The 24,944-nt window shown below is 37.3% G+C and overlaps 1 protein-coding gene across 1 annotated transcript; it reads left to right on the forward strand.

Moving 5' to 3' along the window:
- Positions 1-1,538: 1,538 nt before the first annotated feature.
- FAM199X (family with sequence similarity 199, X-linked) lies at positions 1,539-23,538 on the forward strand. The gene is given in 7 exon segments (XM_045538136.1): positions 1,539-1,683; positions 1,685-1,806; positions 9,460-9,679; positions 19,793-19,942; positions 20,198-20,359; positions 21,417-21,677; positions 23,316-23,538. Coding segments are annotated over 7 exon segments (1,161 nt in total). The 5' UTR covers positions 1,539-1,608; the 3' UTR covers positions 23,487-23,538.
- The last annotated feature ends 1,406 nt before the right edge of the window (positions 23,539-24,944 follow it).

Genomic DNA, 24,944 nt, shown 5'->3' on the forward strand with positions numbered 1-24,944 from the left:
AACAATTTAAGCTCCCTAACATTTTCATGGGGGGAGGGGAGCATTAGCGGGAGTGCCTAAGTCTCGTTGGAATCACGGAAGGCTTCACAGAGGAGCTAACGTTGGAGCTGGGGCTTTAAGAATTAGCAGGGGAGAAATGGCAGGGCTTTCCAAGCAGAGTGCATAAGGCGAGTAAAAAAAGCACAGAGCACAAAACTGCACCACGTGTCCAGCACCTCTGAGTAGCCTGGTGGCGGTAATGTAGAGTTTTCAGAGTTAGGTGATTAAGGGTGACGCAGGGACAATTTTTTCTGTTTGGATCATTTTACCTACAGCTCATTGCATGGTGTTGGGCACACGCACTGCAGGTGCTCAATAAATACTTGTTGAACTGGGACAGGGTGATCCAGTGTGCTGGGAACCAGGGCATCTGGATTCTTTCTCACGCACCCGCAGTGTGACCTTGGCCAAGTCCCTTTCCCAGGGGCTGCGGCTGCTGCTTAGTAATCAAGCGCCGGTGAGAAAGCCTAGGAGAAGTAGACCTACCATTTGATCCAGCAATCCCATTATTGGGCATCTACCCAAAGAACAAAAGACATTCTATAAAAAAGATACCTGCACCCGAATGTTTATAGCAGCACAATTCACAATCGCAAAGATGTGGAAACAACCCAAATGCCCATCAATACATGAGTGGATTAGTAAAATGTGGTATATGTATACCATGGAGTATTACTCAGCTATAAGAAATAACGGTGATATAGAATCTCTTATGTTCTCCTGGACAGAGCTAGAACCCATTCTACTAAGTGAAGTATCCCAAGAATGGAAAAATAAGCACCACATGTACTCACCATCAAATTGGTTTCCCTGATCATCACCTAAGTGCACATTTGGGAATAACACCAATTGGGTGTCGTGCAGATGTGGTGGGGGGAGGGGAGGGTGTATACATACATAATGAGTAGGATGCGCACTGTCTGGGGAATGACACGCTTGAAGCTCTGACTGGTGGGGGGCATGGGCAATATACATAACCTAAACTTTTGTACCCCCATAATATGCTGGGGGGGGAAGCTTAGGAGGAGGTCCGCCCCAGGCACCGGGCGGGTCAGCGCCCTGAATCCCTGATTCGCTGCGTAGAGGGCGGGGCGGGGCGGGCCGGGCCGCGCGAGGCTGCGGCGGGCGGAGGTTCAGTTCCTCCTCCGCTCCAGCAGGGGGCACGCGGAGCGCCTTCTCGCCGCCCTTCCCCTCCTGATGGGCGCTGGGCGGACCGCTGCAGTCGCCAGCCGTGAGCGCAGTGGGTGGGGCGGGCCGGGCCCGGCGGCAGCTCTGCGCTGACGGGCTGGGCCGGGCAGCTGCGGCGGCGACGACGACCGACCGAGGCTGCCGCAGAGGCCACTGAGGCGCTGACTGCGCGGCCGGTGGGTCGTTGTGGCCTCCAGCAGCCTCTTCGCGCCATCCCTCACTCCCTGGGCAGCGGCGGGCGGCGAGGCTCAGCCTGCCAGTGAGCTGCGGCGGGCACACCCCGGAGCGGCGGCGACTGCGGACAGGTTAGAGTGGGGGCAGGGGCGGGCGCGGGAGCAGCCCGGGGCCCGAGAGGGAGCTCGAGCCAGGCCATCTCCAACCATGTCCGACGAGACGTCGGCCACCACTTCGTACGAGAAGTTTCTAACCCCCGAGGAACCCTTCCCGCTCCTGGGACCCCCCTCGCGGAGTGGGCACGTGCCCAAGCGAGGAGCCGGGCTGCCTGGACATCAGCGACTTCGGCTGCCAGCTGTCCTCCTGCCATCGCACCGACCCACTCCACCGCTTCCACACCAACAGGTACGAACTGCTGCTGAGGGCAGGGGTGGGTTTCCCAGCCCCCTGCCTCTCGCGGGAGAACGCTGGGTCGCTCCCTTGCTCCTGCTTCCTCGCCCCGGGCTGCGCTGCCAGTCACCCCTCCCCCACCACCTTCCGATCTGCGCTCATTCCCGGGCTCCTTCCTTACTCCCCTACCCTATTTTCACTCCTGCCTTCCGATTTTTCTCTCGACCGGCATTTTACTCTCTTTTCCCCATTCATCTTCTGGCTATAGAAACTCCTTCCTTCCCGACTTTCAACCTCCCCTCCCCGCCCCTTATCTGTACCCTGCGAATCCCAAACCCCCACCCTAGATTTTTAGATACTCCCCTGTTTCCATCCATCTGCAAAAGTTTAACCCCTTCCATTTCCGGTACGCCGTAGAGTGGATTTCGGATGGCCCAAAATCAATCCGTGGATCTTTTGAAAAGTGGCACTTTTAAAGCTAGAACCTTCCTTTTTCCCATTTTTAACCTGTCTCATAATCCTATTCCTTCCACTCCCACCCCTACCCCATTTTTTAATGGAGCGCTAGGAAACTAGTGATTCTGTTTTTTTTTTTTTTCTCCTGTATGAACTCTTTGCCTTAGCACTTTAGGCCCTGCCAAAATGTATAAGCTTAAATCTGAAGATTCCTTCATATAACACATCCCTTGGTTTGCTTCCCCGGTGGGGGGGCAGAGCAAGGCTTAGGATGGGCTTGTTTATTATACAAATTTATTCAGAGGGTGCATCTTCTCCTAACTGGTTTTAGTAGATAGTGTTCTAGAGAATTCTCTCATGCAAGTATTTAAGTGTTAGATCTAATGTTGTGGGGAATTTGAAAACGTTTTAGATACGGCCTCAACTTTTAATATAGGTGGATATTTGAGATATGTATACAAAGGGCTGGGAGAGTGGACAACGGACTGGGAGGAGGCTTCAGCTATGGAAAATACTGGCAATAGATTAAGGAGTCTAATTCTGATTTCTGATCCAAGTTTACTATGTGAGTTTGATCAAATTTTTCCATATTTTAATGTTTTTTGTATGTTTCTCCCCTTCTTCCCTTAAATCAATCTACAGATTTACTGAGCTTCTACCAGGTACAAGGAATGTATAAAACATGATTCTTACCTAAAAGTTGTAGTCTGTGGAAACAAGGTGCTTTAGTTAAATCATCATTGTAACACATTTCAAAAAGAAGTGGCAGTAAATTTGTTAGAATTGTTCCAAATCACCAGCACAAAAATGAAGAAACAGGCCCAGATAGAAAAGACTGAGTTCAAGGTCATAAAACCTAGTCGGGCAAAGCCAAGATTATTTTTGGGCAGCCAGTGATGAAACTTGGAAGAAAACTAATGGATTGAATGTTATAAATGGTTGTTATGGTTTCTTAGATTAACTCAGAGAAGCCTATTTAACCTTTAATGTAACTGTCACATAAATGTAACATTCATGAAATCAAGTGTGCTTAGGGTTATTTGTGTTGGAAATAATGTAAAAGAATACCTTTGCATATATTTGCTATTTAAGTTTTGCAGCACTGGAGAAAGTCACATACACAAGAAAATTAAATGATTTCAGAATGAGCCTGCTGCGATGATGAAGGCAAGGGAGTGGGGACAGAGGTTGAGGGTAAGCGCTGCCCAAACTGGTGGAGGTGATGGAGAGTGAAGCAATGAGAACAATGTGTTTTTTACAGCCTGTTCTGTTCTTCCTCTTCCTCCCCATTTTTTTCTTGTGTTTTCTTCCCCTTCTCTTAAAGACTGGTAAGGTCAAGGCTGTTTTTCACAAAGAAGTGGTGAGGAAGGAGGCAGAGGTTCTGAGGCAGAGGCCCCAGATTTTCCAAGTCAAGCATTTTTCCTAGTTACTGCCTGCTTTTTTTTAGTCTCCCTCTCCTATCCTACTTTTTATAAGACTTGGAATGGTGGCGGGGGGTCTAATGATTTATATCTCTTTTCAGCAGAGAATAGGAGAAGCAGAATTAGCAATATTTGTAGCAGATGATGTTTTGTTTCTGCCCTAGGGTACCTTGCTTTTTAAATCTTTTATCCTTCTGGAATGTTCTGCCTTCTTACCCCTCCTCAAGATGGCATTTAAGAGGACCATATGCTTCCAGCCATTTCTTTTCAGGGGGAAAGAAACAGCTACATCATATATTTGGGCAAAGTTTAGTTTAGGGAGTTCTTTTATTTTGGCATTGTACATTTCACTTTTTTTCTTCACATCACATCATTTGCCAATTCAGGCAACAGTCCAAAAATCAGATCTGAATATTTGGGTACTGAAATTCTGCTTTGGGTTTAGTTATTGTAAAACGAACTTCATTGGAAGTAGAAAGCTTGGTAGTGGGTAGAAATTTGGCTTACCTTTATTTTGCTTATTTCTTATTACCTGATAAGAAAACTGCAGAGATTGTTTAATGCCCTTGATGAGAGCTTTATGATGATGACAGTTTTGTGCCTACTCATTTACTGGTCTCTGGGTTATATTTGCAATCTTCATTAACCAAGAGTGTCATGGCACTAATCGTCTCTGAGGTTGAATGAATGCGATGTTCAGATTAGAGTTGCCTGTGATGTAGGTTGGTTTTAGGTTCAATAGAAAATAAATTACACGGACACAACCAGTTTCCTAAGAATTCACACTTTCCTACGAGTGTCTTTTAGGATTTTAAGACCTAGATGGGTTTATCTAGATTTTTGGGAAAATAGAATAAATTGCAGTAAGCCAAAAAAATTAATGAACTTAAAAAATCTGAAATGTCAGTATGGAATATATACAGTGTTTAAGACATTTTCTGATGTAAATGGAGGTTTTCTCTTAGCATTTCTGTCAGGACTCATTTTGTACACTGGCCATGTCTACTGCAACTACTACCACCACCACCAAAAAAGGTTGTCATTTAGCAAATGGGAAAAATTATAATGATGTTGTAGATCCTATGATTAAATTGTGAGATGAAGGAGGTTAATATCAACTACCAGATGTGTTATTCTTGTCATCTTTCAGGAGTGCATCAGTACCTTGACATTGAACAATTGTGAAAAGTATGTGGGAGGACAGTGCCTTTCTGTACACCCTGTTGGCAGGATATGAAATGAACTATTGTATAAATCATTTATTCAGTTATGTGATTTTAGAGCCCCATTTTCAATCACTATTACCAGAAAAACCCCAAGACTATTGGTGTGCTTTTTGTACCATCCATAGTTTTCCTATCTAGATACAGAATTAGAGGTGCAAAAGAGCCGTGGGTTGCAAATCGGAGAACCCTGTTGGAGGAATTTGGTTTGGGGACTTGTTGAGACAAGTTGAGAATGGGGGTCAGGCTCTGGAGAAATACCCAGGCTAGAAATACAGATTTGGGAGTAATCAATAGAAATCCCTGTGTCCTGATAGGAATGAAACCACAGGTTACAAAGGTTAAGAGAGTGGAAGCTCTTCAATAAATTTAACAGGGAAAGGAAGGAGAAGAGGGGATGTGGTGATACTTTGAAAGGGAAGTGAAGGTTTCTTCATTTGTTTTTTGCTTTATTTAGTTTGTCTTTTCCAAGAATAGAGATTTTAGCTTCTTAGAAGCAGGCCACAGGAAAGGGAGAAGTTGAAAATACAAGAGAGGGTGGGATGAGAAGAGATGGAGGTCATGAACTCACAAGGCCAGATGGGGGAATTAGCCTTAGAAATAACATGGAATGTTTTTTACTTCTGAGACAATAGAAGGGGTAGGAAACTTGGGTAATGATCCCAGGACAATTGAGGTAGCCAGGAGGGAACTTAAGTGGGTGGAGCAGGGGGTATCATCTGCTCCAACTTGGAACCTTGATGGCCTGTTGGGCTCCAGAGGAGTAGCAAAGTTTAGGGTGATTCTATGCAGATTCTAGCAGGGAGTCAGTGATGAATACAAGTGATGATGAGGCACTATACCCTAAGGGTGAATGCATAGCATAGATTGCAAATGACTTTTATCAGCTTGACAGTTACAACTGTATTCAACAGTGGTCACTGGCTGGATTCTCATCCTCAGAGGTGATGGTTAGGCCACCTGAGAGAGAAAGAGGCCGCAGAGGAATGCGTACATGGTGCAAATGGATTTCATAATTTTAGCATTTAAGTGGTTATTTACCAAAACACTATCGAAAGCACTTAGTCTGTATATTCTTGCTGAAATTCCTTGCAGAGAAATGTTCTTGGCTTTACGTTTTTTAAATTAAAATTTGAGCAGCAAGCCTACTTATTGAAAACCATTTGCACCATTTCATTGGAATTCTTTTCAACATTTTTCTCTTAAGATTTTAGAGAAAGTCTTTAAGAGTGATCTTACGGTTATAGCTAAAATCTTAGTGTTAGGTAGCTTTTTCTTAGTGGAATAAAATGTAAGGACATATAAATTTGAATATTTTAGCACTGAGCACATAATAGGCATTCATTACAAGTTTAAAACTGACAGAAAAATCACACTTAAATTTTTATTATAAAAGCTTATTATAGAAAACTGTGGGCATATAAAAACTATAAAGACCACTCATAATCCCTTTCCCCAAAGGTAACAAACAAGTGTCAACATTTTGATATTGTTTCACTTAATGTTGTTGCTATGTACATACATAATTTTTAAAAGTCAGGATCAGGCTGTATATACAATTTGTGACCTGTTTATATTGTTGAGTGTTTTCCTTTTCAATAAATAGTCTGAAAATATGGTTTTTAATGATTATAAGAGTACCATTCAGATATATCACTTAATTATTCCCCGTGTTTTGGTAGCATTTATTTTCCCTTTTGGCTATTCCAAGTGATATTGTTTGGACATGTTTGTGCATACATCTTTTTTCCAAATTTCTATTTGGAGAAGGGAATAGAATCCTAGAAGGGGAATTAATGATTCCAAAGAAATGACTCTTTTAAAAGCTCTTGATATACATATAATACCAAATTGCTTTTCAGAAAGATTATGTCAGCTTACATTTGCAGTAGCAGTGATTAAAAGTACTTCCTACTTTGTTTTAATCCATATTGGCTTAAAATAATAATAAAAATACTTGCAAATTAGAAGATAAAATTTTTTTTAAATCTTTAAGGGTAAAACATACTATTTTTCTATTTTGTAAATGATTTGTTTCAACTATGAGCCAGGTTTACTTGCCAGTGTTAATTAAAAACAAAAGACAAAATCATGAATCCAGAAAACTGAGGAACATACTGATTTTGCTCTAAGGTAAGAGCACTCTGTCAGTGATCTAGTGGTTAGATTATTAAATATGGGATGGCTTTTAAAAAAAGGAATGCCATTGTTACTCATGGAGGGAAATATATTTCAACAAAATTTTTGCAAGCTGGAAAGAAATTCTAATTAAAAATAATCATCTAACAGTTTTTCCTAGCACTGAAATTAGTATTTGGCACGTGGAAGATACTGACTAAATGTTTGTGATGAATCAAGGGGGAAAAGTCACATGCAATTTGAAGACACAAGAGAAAAAATAGTTTGCTCAGGACCCAATGTAGATAGAGTTTACTATGTCTAGGACAGAACTTGTGATGGCTGTTTATAACTTTTATTGAAAGATCTGGGCAATTTGATTAATTCTACTAAGTTTGTTAATTTTTTATAAAATAAGGATACTGCCCACCTAGCAAGCATGTGATGAAACTAAATAATGTTGCAAGGTATTATAGGATTTTTAGATGAATTTTAGATTTTTATCTATTTATAAAAATTTGTTGACATCTGCTTTTTATTTACTGAACTATAATAGTTTGTATGTGTGCACCAATGCTTTAAAATGTACTACCTTCAACTCAAAAGAAAAAGATGCCATGAAATTTTTCAAGTTGCCCAAATTTTGTAAATCAGGATCTTCTAAATTTAAGATTAGCCATACAAAATAGGGGAGGAAGTTTTAAAAAATGAAATATATAATTAAGAAAAACTGGATTAAATGAAGGATGAGAAACAACCTAATAATAGGTAAATAATAGGCTTTTCTTCAGGAAGTCATTATTTCAGGAGCTTATTAGTATTGGAAATACTAAGTCATTATCTTAAGGATTAATTTCCCATGCTACTGCCAAAGCAATGAAGATTATCTTATTAATAGTATAACACTAGTGGAAATTTACAAAAGAAAACAGATTGATAGATTTCAAGGCCAGAAAAAAAGAAACCAAAAAGCTCTGCAACAAATACTGTAGACAAAATGTTAATACACTTAATGCATAAAGAACCCTTTCAAAATCAATGAAAACATTAGCACATAGAAAAACACTATAGCATACTAGCTAATAAATATTTAAAATTTTGATCTTGCTAGTCATCAAAGAAATAAAAATGTTTTTGTCTTATAAGATGGGTAAAACATTTTTAAATAAAAATTTCAATGCTGTTAAAGTTGTGGTGAGATGAGCACTTTTATGTACTACCTTGGGGAATGTAAATTGGTACAGCCTTTCAGAAAGATATTTGACTAAGTGTACCATGACCCTTAGAAGTATTCATATTCTTCGACTCAGTACTTACCTTTCAAGCAGTCTATCCTGAGAGAATTTGTATTTTGATAAATAATTATAAACAAAAAGGCTCATCTCAGCATTATTTGTAATATAAAAGAAAATTGGAAGCAGCCTGTGTCTATTATTGGGAGAATTAGGTTAAATAAATTATGATACATTCAATCCATGGAATATTATATAGGCATTATATTTTTTCAAGTAATATATTTAGGAAAATGTTATATATTAATAATATTAAGTGAAAAAGCTGGATACTAAAATATATACACACAGAATGATTGCTAATTCTGTAAAAAAATACATATGCACCTAGAAATAAAGTACTGAAATATTATGAATTAGTTATTGCTGGATAATGGAATTATTGGTCATTTTATTCTTCTTTCATTTCTTATTCTAACATCTTTGCAATGAGCCTGTATAACATTAATATGGAAAAGTTATTTAAGTATAACAAACACTTCTTGAACTTCTACCTGTGTGCTTTGTTGCTGCTTTTCTCTACCCTGTAATAGCTCCCCTCTTCCTTTAATTTAATAATGATAGCTATCATGTATTGAGCATTTATTATGTTTGCTAAGTGCTGTGTATGCATTCTCATGTAATCATCACAGTAACTCCATTTTAAATATCGGGACACAGGCTTGGAGAGGTTGTAATTTGCTTAAGATCAAATAGCTAGCAAGGGACAGAGCAAGAATTTGAATTCAGTCTGACTCCAGAGCTTACTCAAAACCACTATGCTATATGTTTTGTTTATGAATAAAAGTTTTACTTTATTCCTAATTTAATTAAATACATCTTTCTTTTAAAATGTTTTACTATAAAAATTTTCAGACAGCTACCAAAGTAGAGAGAATAGTGTAATGAACCTCATGTTTTTATCATGCAGCTTCAGCAATTGTTCATATATGGCATCATGCTTCATCTATACCCCAACCTATTCCTTATTATTTTGAGGCAAATCCTAGACATATTCATAAATATGTTAGTGTATTTCCTTAAAGGTAAAGTTTCCTTTAAAAATACAAAAAATACTCACTTTTCTCATATATGTCATAAATGTATCCTATTAATACCTTAAAATTGTATGAATTCTGTAGTTCTTGTTGTGATTGCTTTTGTGTTGTTTTCTCGAAGGTGGAACCTAACTTCTTGTGGAACAAGTGTTGCCAGCTCAGAATGCAGTGAGGAGCTGTTTTCATCCGTTTCTGTTGGAGATCAAGATGATTGCTATTCTCTGTTAGATGATCAAGACTTCACTTCTTTTGACTTATTCCCTGAGGGGAGTGTCTGCAGTGATGTCTCTTCTTCTATTAGTACTTACTGGGATTGGTCAGATAGCGAGTTTGAATGGCAGGTAGGTTTTATTTTCTTTTATTGGCATCATTACTACACAAGTAGAAGTATAAATTTTTCTTTTGATAGTTTCATCTCTATCTCAGAGTAAGTTTCTCTGGTGTTTATCCAGTCCTGGGGATTCTCTGACAACATGTTTTAAGGTTAAGAAGTAGATGGAATGGGTATCCTTTATTTTTGCTAATATACCTTTTAGTCTTCTGATACTACAGATATCCTTTTGTAGATTTTCTTGTAATTTAATACTTGTATAATATTACCATTATTGTATATCATCAGTACCTTATGCATGAATCTAAGCAAATTTATTCTTCTTACCTTATAATAAATTGCTTTCATGTCATTATAGGATATACATCAGGGTCAAGTTATTGTATCTAATATCATAAAGCATTATTACCATAAATATGTAATTTTTGGTTCTATTATCAGAAGTATATAATTTCTCATTTTGTATTTTCTGTGTACATGGAGCTGTTTTTCACCTGACACTTTTTTCTTCTCATGGTATATATACCATGTAAAATGGCTTTGTGGCAAATTGTTTGAAAATGCTTCCTTATAATGAGGGCAATCTATCAGAAAATGTAGATTGTGTTATTGCAACATCCATTTTCTGAGTGTAAAAGACAGTAACATTTAAAGAAGCTTTCCTGGCGTACAGCAAAGGTTTTACTCAATAGATGAATGCCTACTATGTTTGAAAGCCATCTAAATACTTGAAGTTGTATTCCAGAAGAGGACTTGAATATTATTTTATTTGAAACAGTTTTCCTTTTCTTTTTCTTTTTTGACTTATAAAAGACAAATTTATTTTTCACAATTATGGAGGCTGGGAAGTCCAAGGTCAAGGTGCCTGCAGATTTGGTCTCCATCAAGCGCCCACTTCCTTATAGATGGTGCCTTTTTGCTGAATCTTCACATGGTGGAAGAGGCGAAGGGTCTCTTTTAGGTTTCATTTATAAGGGCACTGATCCCATTTATAAGGGCTCCATCCTCATGACCTAATCATCTCCCCAAGGCCCCACCTCCTAGTACCATCAGCTTGGGGATTAGGATTTGAACATATGAATTTTGGGGAACACAAACATTCAGACCATAGCTCATTCTAATTGCTAAATCCAGTCACTTAACCCTCAACTATCTTTACTTCTCTGTGACATTTGACACTGATGACCCCTCCCTCTGTCTTGAGACACTTTCTTTCCCTGGCCTCTATGACACCTGCTGTCCTGGGTTTTCTCCCTCACATCTGACTATGTCTACTCAGCCTCTTTAATAGCTCCTGTTCCTTAGACCATCCCTTAAATGTCACCCACAGTCTTGCTCTTGATCTCATTTTCTTTTGCCCATATATTCATATATACGTATACTCAGCTGTGACAAATACCACAAAAAATGCCAGTGAATCTTGAGTCTCTATGTCCAGCCCAGGGCCATCTCCTTAACAGTCACAGAACAGTGATCACCTGCTGGGCTTCTGCACTTGACCATTCCTCAAGTTCCTCAGACTCCTCATGTTCAAAATAGACTGTGCTGCCACTTCACTGATCCTGACACACCATGTCTCTTTGTCAGTAAACATCACCAGAATTCCAGTGTCACTGTCCAGTCCTCTTGGACTCCTCCCTCTCTGTCACCTTCCACAAATGATTGGTCACCAAATCCTACTCATTCTATTAGCACAAAAGTAACCTGGGTGCACCTGCTCCTGTCTGAAGTACCATCTTTTCCCAATATAGCATCAATAAGAAAAAAAAATGAAAAGTAATGTAAATCTTTACTGTAATCTCCCCCCAAATACCAAAGGGTGATTACAGAGTATGACACATAGCAGAATGCACTAAAAACCTCTTACCCATCCATTTTCTCTAAAAAAAAGTTGACCACTTTTCACAGCGTGGTGGTTGAGCTATCTCACTCACATACTCTCTCCTCTCAAAACAGACTCAAAATCCCTACATAGAAGGCTAGAGGAGAGTGGAACCCTGCAAGTATTCATGTAGGACTATATTTTTATACTGCCACATATATTTGTTGAATTTGTAAATTATCCCTGTGTGCATCATATGCTTTTCTCTCCCTCATGACTTTGTTACTGCCATATATGTTCAAATTTTAACCATTTTCTATTCTTCTCTATTCAAATAACTTTTCATTTGCCTATTTGCCTCTACTCTTTCTTTTGTCCAATTCATCTATCACACTGCCACTAAAGTCATCTCTATAAATCAGATCTGTTCATGCTATTATGTTGCTTAAATCCCTTACTGGCCCCATAACCTGTAAGGTGACGTTCCAACTCCCTAGTCTAGCATGTAAGATCTTTTTTTTTATTTCAGCATATTATGGGGGTACAAATGTTTATGTATATTGCCCTTGTCTCGCCCGAGTCAGAGCTTCTCAAACAGTTTTCAAATAATACAAAATGGCATCAAATTAAAAAGAAAAGTCTCCAAGTCCCACTCTACAGTGGTTACCACTCTTAAGGGTTTATACAGATACAATTATGTTTGTGTATTGTTAAAAACACACAAACAGGATCATACTTCATCTACTGTTTGGCCTCTTGCTTTTTTTCAACTAATATATCTCATTGTTTTTCATAACTAGATCATTATTTAATCAGTTTCCTAGTAACTATTTAGGTTGGTTTCATTTTTTCTGTTATAAACAATGCTATAATGAAAATTAAGAGATGTTTTTAAAGAGAAAAAAATTAATTCACAACCCTTCTATTTTTACTTTTATATTATTTCAACTTTTGTTCTATACAGTTATAAATATGATTTAGATAAAATTCATAGAAATTTTTTTAAAAATTGAGATAAGATTCACCATTTTAATCATTTTAAAATGTACAATTCAGTGGTTATTAATATATTCACAGTATTGTGCAGCCATCACCACTGTCTAATTCCAGGACATTTCTGTCACCTCCAAAAGAAATCCCATACCCATTAGCACATAGTCCCAATTCTCCGCTTCCCCTATCACCTGGCAACCACTAATCTGCTTTCTCTGTGGATTTGCCTTTCTGGATATTTCATATAAATGGATTCATATAATATGTGGCCTTTTGTGTCTGGCGTCTTTCACTTAGCATAATGTTTTCAAGGTTCATCCATGTTGTAGCATGTAACAGTACTTTGTTCCTTTCTAGGCCGAGTAATATTCCATCGTGTGGGTATACAGTACCATATTTTGTTTATCCGTTCATTAGCTGTTGGACATTTGGGTTGTTTCTTTTTCCATTTTTGGGCTATTATGAATAATACTGCTATGAACATTCAGGTACAAGTTTTTATATGGATGTATATTTTTAATTCTCTTGGATATCCCCCTAGGAGTGGAATTGCTGGGTCATATGGTAACTCTTAGTTTAACTTTTTGAGGAACTGCCAACATGTTTTCCAGAGTGGCTGCACCATTTTACATTTACACCAGCTATATATAAAGGTTCCAATTTCTCTACATTCTCGTCCACACTTGGCATTGGCTGTCTTTTTGGTTATAACCATCCTGCTGAATATAAAATGGTATCTCATTGTGGTTTCATTTGCATTTTCCCTAATGACTAATGGTGTTGAGCATCTTTTTATATGCTTGTTGGCCATTTGTATGTCTTCTCTGAAGAAGCATCTATTCAAATCCTTTGTCCCTTTTAAAATTGTGTTTGTCTTTTTATTGTTTAGTTGTAAGAGTTCTTTCTGTATTCTGGCCACTAGACCCTTATCAGATAGACGATTTGCAAAAATGTTTTCCCATTCTATGAGTTGTCTTTTCACTTGATAGTGTTCTTTGACACACAAAAGTTTTTAATTTTGATGAAGTTCCATTTATCTGGTTTTTCTTTGCTGTGTTTATAATGTCATATTTTAAAAACCATTGCCTAATCCAAGATCATGAAGATTTTCACCTGTTTCCTCTTCAGAGTTTTAGTTCTTACATTTAAGTCTTCGATTCATTTTGACTTACTTTCTGTACAAATATGGTGTAAGATAGGAGTCCAAAGTCATTCTTTTTTTTTTTTTTTAAGAGATGGGGTCTTGCTGTTGCCCAGGCTGGACTTGAACTCCTGGGCTCAAGTGATCCTCCCATCTCAGCCTCCTGAGTAGCTGGGACTAAAAGTGCGACCACTGTGCCTGGCTCCCAAATTCATTCTTTTGCATGTGGATATCCAGTTGTCCCAGCACCGTTTGTTGAAAAGACTATTTTTTGCTCCTTGAATGGTCTTAGCACCCTGTCAAAAATGAATTGATCATAGATGTATGGGCTTATTTTGGGGCTCTCAATTCTATTCTGTTGGTGTATATATCTATCTTTACGCTGTTTTAATTACTATAGTCTTGTGGTAAGTTTTGAAATTGGGTAGTGAGAGTTCTCCCACTTTGTTGTTCTTGATAAAGATTGTTTAAGCCAGGCACAATGGCATGCACCTGTAGTCCTAGCTTACTCAGGAAGCTAAAGTGGGAGTATGGCTTGAGCCCAGAAGTTCGAGTCCAGCCTGCGTAACACAGCAAGACCCCATCTCTTTAAAAAAAGATCATTTAAGCTATTTGGGGGTCTCTTGCAATTCCATACAAATTTTAGGATCAGGTTGTCCATTTCTGCAAAAAGGGCAGTTGGAATTTTGGTAGAGATTGCAGTAAATCTGTAGATTGCTTTGGGGAGTATTGCCATCTTAACAATTTAAATATTCTAATCCATGAATATGGAATGGAATGTCTTTATTTAGTGCTCCTTTAATTTCTTTCAGTAATATTTTGTGATTTTTCAGTGTCCAATTCCTGTACTTGCTTGGTTAAATTAAATTTACTTCTAAATATTTTATTTTTTTGATGCTCTTGTAAATGGTCTCTCTCTCGCTCAGGCTGGTCTCGAACTCCTGAGCTCAAATGTTCCGCCCGCCTGGGCCTCCCAGAGTGCTGGGATTACAGGCGTGAGCCATGAGCCACCGCGCCCAGCCCAATCACAATGTTAAATAGAAGTGGTGAAAGTGAGCATCCTTGTCTTTTTCCTGATCTTAGGGGAATGCTTGCATTCTGCTTCTGGATAGTTTTCTAGTACCTTGTTTAAGATTTTTGCATCTATATTCATAAGGGATATTGGTCCATAGTTTTCTTTTCTTGTTGTGTCTTTGCCTGGCTTTAGTATCAGGATAATTCTAGCTTCATAGGAATTAGGAAATGTTCCCTTTTCTTCTTGATAAAAATTTTTAATAAAATTTTCTCATTTAACATATAAACTTTTTCATGATACTCATAATGAATTTTTTAATGGCTGCATAATATTCTTGCTATTAGATGTACTAGAACTGGTGAAATCATTCCCCTATTTACATCTGTTTCAAGTTTTTCTCTATTATAGATAACATAACAAAGATCATTTTTGTGTGGATATCATTTTATTCTTCAGTGTCTCATTTTTTTTAAGTACATGCTTTGTATTTAAAATCAGGCCAGATGCAGTAGCCCATGCCTATGATCTTAGCACTTTGGGAGGCCAAGGTGGGAGGATTGCTTGAGGCCAGGAGTTCGAGACCAGCCTGGGCAACATAGTGAGACTCCCATCTCAACAAAAGCTTTCAAAAAATTAGCAGAGCATGGTGCATACACCTGTAGTCCCAGCCACTTGGGAGGCTGAGGCAGGAAGATTGCTTGCGCCCAGAAGTTTGAGGTTACAGTGAGCTGTGATTGCACCACTGCACTCTAGCCCAGGCAACAGAGCGAGATTGTGTCTGAAAAATAAAAAATAAAATAAAAATCAGACTACAAGGATTCTTCATAAAGCTCAATCAAATGGAGTGATGATAATTCTGAGATATTTTTTTCTGCCTATTTCATGTGGTTTATTTAGTCTTATCCATTATGTTGCAAGGTGGCAGGCAATTTTACATTTTAATTGATGGCTTCTTTACTCATTTCATGAGTGGAAAACCATCCCCATCCACTCACCATTAATGTACTTGAGTGACTATGATAGTGGAACTAAAATCAGTCCTGCCTTAGTAATGTGTTTTCCCTCTTCTGCAATTGGAGTACGAGTACTCTGTTACCATGGATATTTGCTGTTTAAATATTCTGAAAGGTTTAAAATGCTGTCTTGTCTTTGTGGGACCTTAATAATGATGAGCAATAAATTATCCAGGAAGATAATTACAAATTATATGTTAGGATTAATACAGACTAAAAATCATTTAATATAGTTTAAAAATTTGCATTACTTCTGTTGTGATTGAAAACGGCATCTGTTTAAATCTTTCTTTTTAACAGATGTTTCTGTTACTACTAAAGTAAATATAAATGATTTATAGATTCTCTCGGAAGAGAAATACTAACTACTCAATAAGAAGAGATTTTAACCTTAGAATGAAGAAACATCTTAGCATTTTGCTTTGCTGATCATTGTCTTTCCTTGCATTCCTTTTATTATTAAGGATATATTTGACTAGTCTTAGAGCCTGAGAAATTATTTCTATTGTTGAGCAGGAACGCTTAGAAAATTTAAAGAGTGAGTAATTCTGCTGTCACACTTGAAACCTAGAGGTACAGTCTGAAATTACATATTAGCTGTTACGGAAATGAGCTTACTCATAAAATTCTGCTGCACCCTGCAGAAAATATGGCAGAGATTTGATTTAAATCTCCCTATGTGTCACAATTACTGATTATAATATAAATATGCCAGATATCATCTATGAAAGATATAGGAGTTATTAAGCATTTTTATTCTGAAATATATTATCAGTTATAAAATGGAAAATTGCTGGTCTAATAAATATATGGGAGCCAATACAATTCTGCTGTACAACTGCTACTCTAATCCCATATCTCCAGTTGACTACTTGACATTTCCACTTGGATGACCTTATTATTTAATACTAACCTATTATCTAATGCTGAGTTCTTGGTCAGTGATGCCAGTTCCAATTACAATGTTTCCATGGAAAAAAATAGTCTCTGCATTGTGACATGTCTTATAGCATAGTGAAAAATGACTATTTTCTGTTTAAAGGACACTTGTGCTTGCTTCTTCCATTATCACTACAAACTCTATATCCCAGCTTGCATTCTTCTCTCATTCCAAACTGCCTCCAAGGCAAGACTGTCTGGCATAGTTGAAAGCACTGGACTTGTGTCCTACTTTGGATTCTGCCACTTAAATTGTATGACCTTCCCTGGACATCATTTTCCCTTATTTGTAAAATGAGGGTGTTGGACTAGAAGATCTGTAACGTTGCTTCAGTTCTCTTGCAGTAAAAATTGAGGTGTTTAAGTGTATCACTCTGGATGGGTTGTATGACCTGTCACCAGTTTTCTTCAGGTCTCAACATCTTGACTCTTTGTTGCCCTTGTCCATTCAGTTATCAAACAGCTTTGTAAATTGTTTTCCATTTGAAATTTTTCATATCTGTTTTGATTTTTCTTTCCATTTTTGCTTATCTTAGTTCAGGCCTAGATTACAACAAAAACTGCCTGTTTAATTCCAGTCTTTACCTCACTCTATTTTGTCCCCGTGGTGCTTTTAAACTAATCTTCCCTAAAGATTATTTTCATCAAGTTACTTCTACTTTGAAAATGTTATCAGTCCTCTTCTACATATCATATGGCAGTTTCTGGGTCTTCTGTTGAACTTGCAAATCCCTAGCACTGGTTTGCTGTTTTCTTCATGTTGATATATGATTAAATGATATATGATATCTACGATATATGTCACTTCACCCTATGTTTTTTTCCATCTGTGATTTTATGAAGTTATTCTCCTTACCTGAATGCCTTTTTCTTTTTCCTCTTCTATCATTCTGAAACACTACCTTGTGAAACTTAACCCAGCTGCTTTAGCAAAATGTGGCATTTTCTGAGGATCTATGCTTTTCCAAGAGTCCAAAATGATGGCAAGGGATAGAAAAAGAAAAATACATCTCTATATTGAGTTTCACCTGTATGCCAGGCATGTTAATCTCACTTAAACCTCTCAATAATCGTCTGAGATTGATGGTATTAATGACATTTTACTACAAACTCTGAGGCTGAAAGAAACAAACTAACCTGCAGAGGTTATACCGCTAGTGAGCACTGGAGCTGGGATTGGAACTCGGGAGTCTTTTTACTTCTCCCGGAAAAAAATGGCCAAAGAAGCATTAATTGCCTTTTTTTTTTTTACACCCCCTCCCTCAACGAACACATAAACAGAATTAAAGGTACAAATTTAAGTGCTTAGCATTTAGTCTAGCACCTAGCAGATATTCTCTAAGCATTTAGATGAAAATTTTTCTTAAGTTTTGAAAGTATAGGTATTTTAGGAGTTCCTTTTTCTAACTCATTTATGAAAGGAGCTTGAAGTAGGGGAGACCTTTCATATGATAAGGAGTGTCTCATTTTGTTTTAAGGACCCCAAGGAAATTTCTAATGTTGTGATTTGAAGTCAAAGGGAGAATAGCAAAGCATTTTCTTTTTTCCCATTAAAGTCTGAGAAAGAGCTAGCCTTCTGGTGGGTATTCAGCAATCATATATTCATAACAATGACTAGATAACATCAGGGCCAAGGGGGAACAACAATTCAACTAACAAGCAATGTTAGTTAATGAGATTTTAAAAGAAGTTAAATTGTTGGAAATCACATACTTGGATTCATCAGTGACTGTCATTGTGATAATGTGATTTTTAAGAGTAGTAGCTACTTACAGGGGTGTAGAAAAAATGGTCTTTCTCAACTTAGTTTCATTCTGAATGTCCTGGTCATCTTGCAGGGTTATTGACCCCATCTTTGTGGCTTCACTCATCTCTCCTATGAGATTGACTCTCTGTGCCTGCCGGCAGTCCTTTGTAGCTCTCCCAAACTTGAATCCTGCAGCTTCAACCCGCTGCTAGATATTTCCATTGATGACCTGTCATTTCACATTTAGTATTCATCATGTGCTGTGTTATATAATTGTATGTTTGTGTTATCGTATTATCTTCCCAAATAGAGTATAAAGTTTTTGTGTAAGGACTTAAACTCCTTTGAATCTCCTGTACCTATTAAAGTGCTGTGTGTACAATAGAAGTTCAAATACATGTGATTCCAATAGTCTTCATGACTAAAGTAGCTTCTCTTTTGGTAACTTCAAAAGCCTAGGAATCATTCAGAGTTCAGATACAATTGCAAACTCTATCAAACCAAAATAAGATGCTGTTTTGTACCTTGTAAAAATGATAGCAGTGTTTCTGAAAATTGTTATATTCTCTTTGTAGAAGAAAATACTTTCTCTTTTTGATGAATGACTTAAATACATTTATTTAAAATTAAATCTATTAAAACTTTTGAAGGTAACAGATGTTTATTACCTTGATAATGGTGATATGTCAGTAAATGTGTATGTGTAAAGTCATAAAATTGTATACATTATACATCAATAAAGCTATTAAAAAATTAAATCTACTCTGTTTAAAAGGCAATATAAAATTACAGAACATTTCTGCTGTTTGTCTCACTTTAAATTGATTTGATTTTCTGTGTGTTGAACTTGGTTTTATTTCTCCTTTGTCTCTACTTTGTTTTCCATCATTTTTTTCTAATTTTTTTCTAATACTTCTGGTCCTTAAAGTGTTTGCAGCATATTTTAAATTATTTAATTGTCTTGAGGTTGTTAATACAGACTTGAGGACAAGGACCATGATTTGTCTTTATGTTGGAAGAATGTCTGGCACAGTCTATGACAGAAAGCCATTTAGTGGCAGATCATTCAGGTCTCCCAAGATGGAGACCCGAGCTTCTTATTCATTAAGTTGTCTGGGCTGTAGTCACATTCACATTATAAATTAAAAACCTTACTGATGATTGACTCTTAACTTCCATTTTAACAGGTCTTGATTATGATTTTAAGCTTTTGGAAAACGTCTTTTATTGAATAAGTAAATACATACAAAGAGTATATTGATGTTGCTGCTTTGTATAAAATAGGCATGGGTCACAATTAATGTCCTCCAATTCTGTATTTGCCATGAGTCTTATATTAAAGTAACTTTTAATCAATGTGTGATTTAATCAACATGTGATATGTTGTGATGTTTAAAATGTAGTTTTAAAAAATTTTGCTTTCCCTACCCCCACCTTCCTTATTTTTACAAAGTTACCAGGCAGTGACATTGCCAGTGGAAGTGATGTACTTTCTGATGTCATACCCAGTATTCCAAGTTCACCTTGCCTGCTTCCTAAAAAGAAAAACAAGCACCGGAATTTAGATGAGCTTCCTTGGAGTGCAATGACAAATGATGAGCAGGTAAATATCTGTACATTCTTAATTAAAAGCATATATGTGGAGACTGTGTGAGGCTCAGTTTATTGTTGATTGCTATTGAAAGCTACTGGGTAAATGTGGATTGCTTAGTAAATCTAAATTTGAGCTTTAACTATTTTTCAGGGAACAAATATAATCTTAAATGCTTCTAATATATAAAATACATTATAATTGACATACTAAAGTATCAGAGGTTTTAGCAATGATATTGTTTGTTGTACTTTTTTTATCACATAGGTGGAATATATTGAGTATCTGAGTCGGAAAGTCAGTACTGAGATGGGTCTTCGGGAGCAACTTGATATTATTAAGATCATTGATCCTTCTGCTCAAATCTCCCCTACAGACAGTGAGTTTATTATTGAACTTAACTGTCTCACAGATGAAAAACTGAAGCAGGTATGTAAAAAAAATACAGATTGTTTACCTATTGAAAATACCACCATCTTATAAAATGTAGACTTGAGTAATCATATGTAAATACATAGATAAATAAAGTCAAAATCATTGTTATAAAATATAATATTAGGAAAAAATGATGGTACTGTTTGAGAACATGTAGTTTTAAGAGGTTTTATGCACATCTCACCTGGCAGTACCTTTCTGGGATCAATGTGATTCTAGAACCTGCTCTTCAGTTATATAGGCTTTGAAAATTAATGTCACCACTGAAGGGGTGGTTAGGCTAAGGTATAGATTTATTCTAATTCAACTTACAGGAGACTAGTTGACAATCCAAATACTGATTTAAGCTATACTTTGGTAAACATCTGGGCTGAGGGGTTTGAGTTAAAACTGAAAAGAGCTTTGCTGCTCTTTTTCTCTAGTACATGGCTAAATCAATATTTGTGTGCTTAAGTTCTACTTTTGGTTTGTTTGTTTTGTATTTATCATTATTTATGAAAATTTCTCTCATTTCAGTATTTCTCCCAACAGACACACTATAATTTTCTCCATTCCAGCTCATTTTTCATTAGTATGGTAAATTGTCTTGCATTTGAAGGCAGGTACCGTTGGCCCTTAGCTAAGATTTAGGAAACACTCTAATGTTAGATACAATCTGCAGCTTACTTAAATCATCTTAACTGGAGACCTTTAACAAATGCCTAGTCTCACCTGTTTTATTTTGTTGCTAGTTTCTATTTCAGTGTTATTTTCTTACAATCTTAAATTCTGAAGGCCACTAGCCTTCCATTTACTGATTGTATTTTATATGCTTTTAAAATCTAGCTCATAACATGTTTTCAAGAATTTTGAACATTGTTCATTTTTCTGGTACTTATTTCTAAATTTAGAGATTTGTTTTGCCCTTCTAGTCTACCTTATTTATGCATCTGCAGCACTTTTGACAGACAATCTTTTAGATTAAGTACAATGTGATTGTTTTTCCCCCCAGCATTGTGAGGGTAGAGGGTCGAGATACCACACTAACCAGTTTTTGTCTGTGTGTCCCAAGGTCAGAAACTATATCAAGGAGCACAGCCTTCGCCAACGGCCTGCAAGAGAGGCCTGGAAGAGAAGCAACTTTAGTTGTGCAAGCACCAGTGGAGTGAGCGGTGCCAGCGCCAGCAGCAGCAGCGCCAGCATGGTCAGTTCTGCAAGCAGCAGTGGGTCCAGTGTTGGAAACTCTGCTTCAAACTCCAGTGCCAACATGAGTCGAGCACACAGTGACAGCAACCTGTCTGCAAGTGCAGCAGAGCGGATTCGGGATTCAAAAGTAAAACGTCTAATCAATACAAAACTTTACCTTTCACTATTAACATTAGTACTCCTTCGTACAAATTTCTTAAAGAATTAAAATGATCCTGCTATCTAGATGCCTGTGGGTTTTGGTTTTAATTGAACGCGGAGGATGCTCTGCTGTTGAACAAAGCACTCCAGGCTGAGTGCTTTGGCATGCCATTTTGACCCACAACCATATCTCATTCAATTTTATCTGATTTTTGTGTCTGTTTTAAGTAAGATAAATTGATGGAAATAATGAATTATCTCGATTGCAATATTGACTGCAACTCACTACTGAGCGAATCTCACTATGTTGCTGATGTTGCTGTCTATTAGCTCCTAAGAATGTTGTGTATGTGTTTTGTGTGTGTTTGTTTTCTCGATGTTTTAATCTTGAATGTTTCTTCTTAGCTAATTTAAAAATGTAATAATGCTCTCTGTAATTTCCATCTATTCTTTCACAGTTGAAAAATTCTATATAATAGATAGAATTATATATTTAAAAAGATACAAGTGTTTATACTAAATAGAATGATGCTGTGGCTTAGCAAGGGAGTTTAGTTCCTTGCAGTGGAAAGAGTCTAGAGCCAGTTTAAGGATGATAAGAGAATCTATTTAATTCTTTTTTTTTTTTTTTTTTTTTTGAGACAGAGTCTCACTCTGTTGCCCAGGCTAGAGTGCCGAGGCATCAGCCTAGCTCACAGCAACCTCAAACTCCTGGGCTCAAGCGATTCTTCTGCCTCAGCCTCCCAAGTAGCTGGGACTACGGGCATGCGCCACCATGCCCAGCTAATTTTTCTATATATATTTTAGCTGCCCATATAATTTCTTTGTATTTTTAATAGAGACAGGGTCTCACTCTTGCTCAGGCTGGTCTCGAACTCCTGAGGTCAAACAATCCGCCCGCCTCGGCCTCCCAGAGTGCTAGGATTACAGGCGTGAGCCACCGTGCCCAGCCTGAGAATCTATTTAATTCTTTGGGAACCCAGTGATGACTTGAAAGATACACAGTGATGCCTTCTCTGGTTCTTAGTGAAATAGTAGAAACATAGCCAGCTTTGTTGGGATGTCTCTGGATATGTGGTCATTCTTTTTGGCATCAGTTCACCAGTGACAAGGGTTGGAGTACTCACAGGGTTTCTAATGGACTTTTAAGATGGTATTTGCCTAATGTGAAAAAGGCATGTTTTTTATCCCAGCCATTGTAAAATTGCTAGTGTTTTTAGATGAAATGCACCTGAGAATGATAAGCATTAGAGATTTGGGCAATGTTCTCTACATTTGTTTTCAGTATTGTCCCCGAGTATTAATTGTATGTTTGCTGTACACTGACACCAATGTATCTTAATTACATTAAAAAAGGGAAGGCTTTGAAATGACCAGTTATTCATAACTAGCCAAAATGATCAAGTTTCAGCCCTTCCTAATCAGAAGGGTCACTGGTCAAATACCATAAAAATAGAATCTTGAAGAATTATTTTCAAGTCTAAGCTTGTTCCACTTAATTGGAACAAGGATCATACTAACAACTCTTAAAATTTGGAAAATAGAGAATTTGATTCATAAAACATTTTGGGGTGGCTATGCCAAGAGCTAAACCTTACTGATTTAGACATTTCTATTTTGACAGAAGCGATCCAAGCAGCGGAAGTTACAGCAGAAGGCCTTCCGCAAGAGGCAGCTGAAAGAGCAGAGGCAGGCTCGGAAGGAGAGACTCAGCGGGCTCTTCCTTAACGAAGAGGTGCTGTCCTTGAAAGTCACTGAGGAAGACCATGAAGCAGATGTTGATGTTTTGATGTAATAAGGGTGAATTTGTCAGCATTCTTTCTAAGCATTAAAGTATTCTATCCTTATTGGTTTACATGCATCTTGACCAAAATTTTGGTTAGGGCTGTGCTGATGTACCATTAATAATTTAGGCTAGTGGTTCTCAGTGAGTGGTCCAGGGACCTGCAGCTTCATCATTAGCTGAGTTGTCCGGAATGCATACTATTGGGCCCCACCCCCAGACCTAGTGAAACAGAAGCCAGAGGGGAGGGGCCCAGCATTGTGTTTTAACTAGTGCCAGGTTATTCTGATGCACATTCTAATTTAAGAACCACTGACTTGGGTAAATGTTTTGACTATTTAAACATTATGGTGGTTAAGTGAGCTTTTTCAAAGACTAGTACTTTTACAGTTTTGAAGATTTCAAGGTACTGCTGACAAGTAGTTTATTATGTCAGTATACATACATGTGTGAAGATCATAATTCAGTTCCCTTCTTGTTACAATTTCTTAGTTTACTTTTTCTAAAGGGCCATAGCATAATTCTTGATTCCTGATAGAAATCTTTTTTGAGGTGTGGGTGTGGGCAAGGTGTGGATTGCTGTTTACAATAGTGCCTTCATTAGGTTTAGTTCTATTTTCATTCATTATTAACTCAAAGGTATAAGAACAGGCCCTAATCTTTTTCCTGTTAGATTTATTTTTTGTTTTTCACTTTATGTAAATTCATTATCCTCTCTGTAAGTGATGACTACTGAGGAAGTAATATTACTAGTAGCTGAATTTTAGACTTGATGCTACAAATTGAGAAAGCAATTAGGCAAAAGAACCAGTTCTACTTTTCCATTGCTTTCTGAAATTTTAGGCTGTAGAATTGTCTCAGAGGCAGAAAATAAGTCTCTCTATAACTCTCTCAAGTCCTTTTTGTAGGTCTTTTTTTTTCAGCACAGCTCTAATTTTTAAATATTTGCTATAACAGCTTCTGGCATGTGACCTGGTTAATGTTCAAAATTACCTGATAAAAACCCTTACAGTTCTGCTAACCTTCTCTATAAATTACTAGACATATACAGAGCAGTAAAGATATAGAAACCTTCGCTTGTTGGTTATTAATAGAACCCTAATTTTAAATGTGAAATCATGGAGTTTCTTTAAATGTTTTCATAGAAAGTTTGTTATCATGAACATTGGGAATAGCGTGATTCCTTTTCTTCTGCCACATGTCTTGAACATTCACATGGGTTAAAGAAGATGGAAACTGATACTACTGACAATCAAGCTGCTCTCTGACTTTCATAATTTTCTTTTTATTGTGGGTGATATTTGGGAGGTAATCATGATTCTGTAGGAAGAGTTTTAATCAATATTTTTTAAACTCTAGGGTCCGGAGGTTAATGGGATTTGTACTTTTTACTTTTTGTTATATCTAGTAGCTAGTTAAGAAAATGATTAATGACTTAAATTCTTTTTTTTTTTTTTTTGAGACAGGGTC

This window comes from Lemur catta, chromosome X (genome assembly GCF_020740605.2).
Source record: "Lemur catta isolate mLemCat1 chromosome X, mLemCat1.pri, whole genome shotgun sequence".
NCBI lineage: Eukaryota > Metazoa > Chordata > Mammalia > Primates > Lemuridae > Lemur > Lemur catta.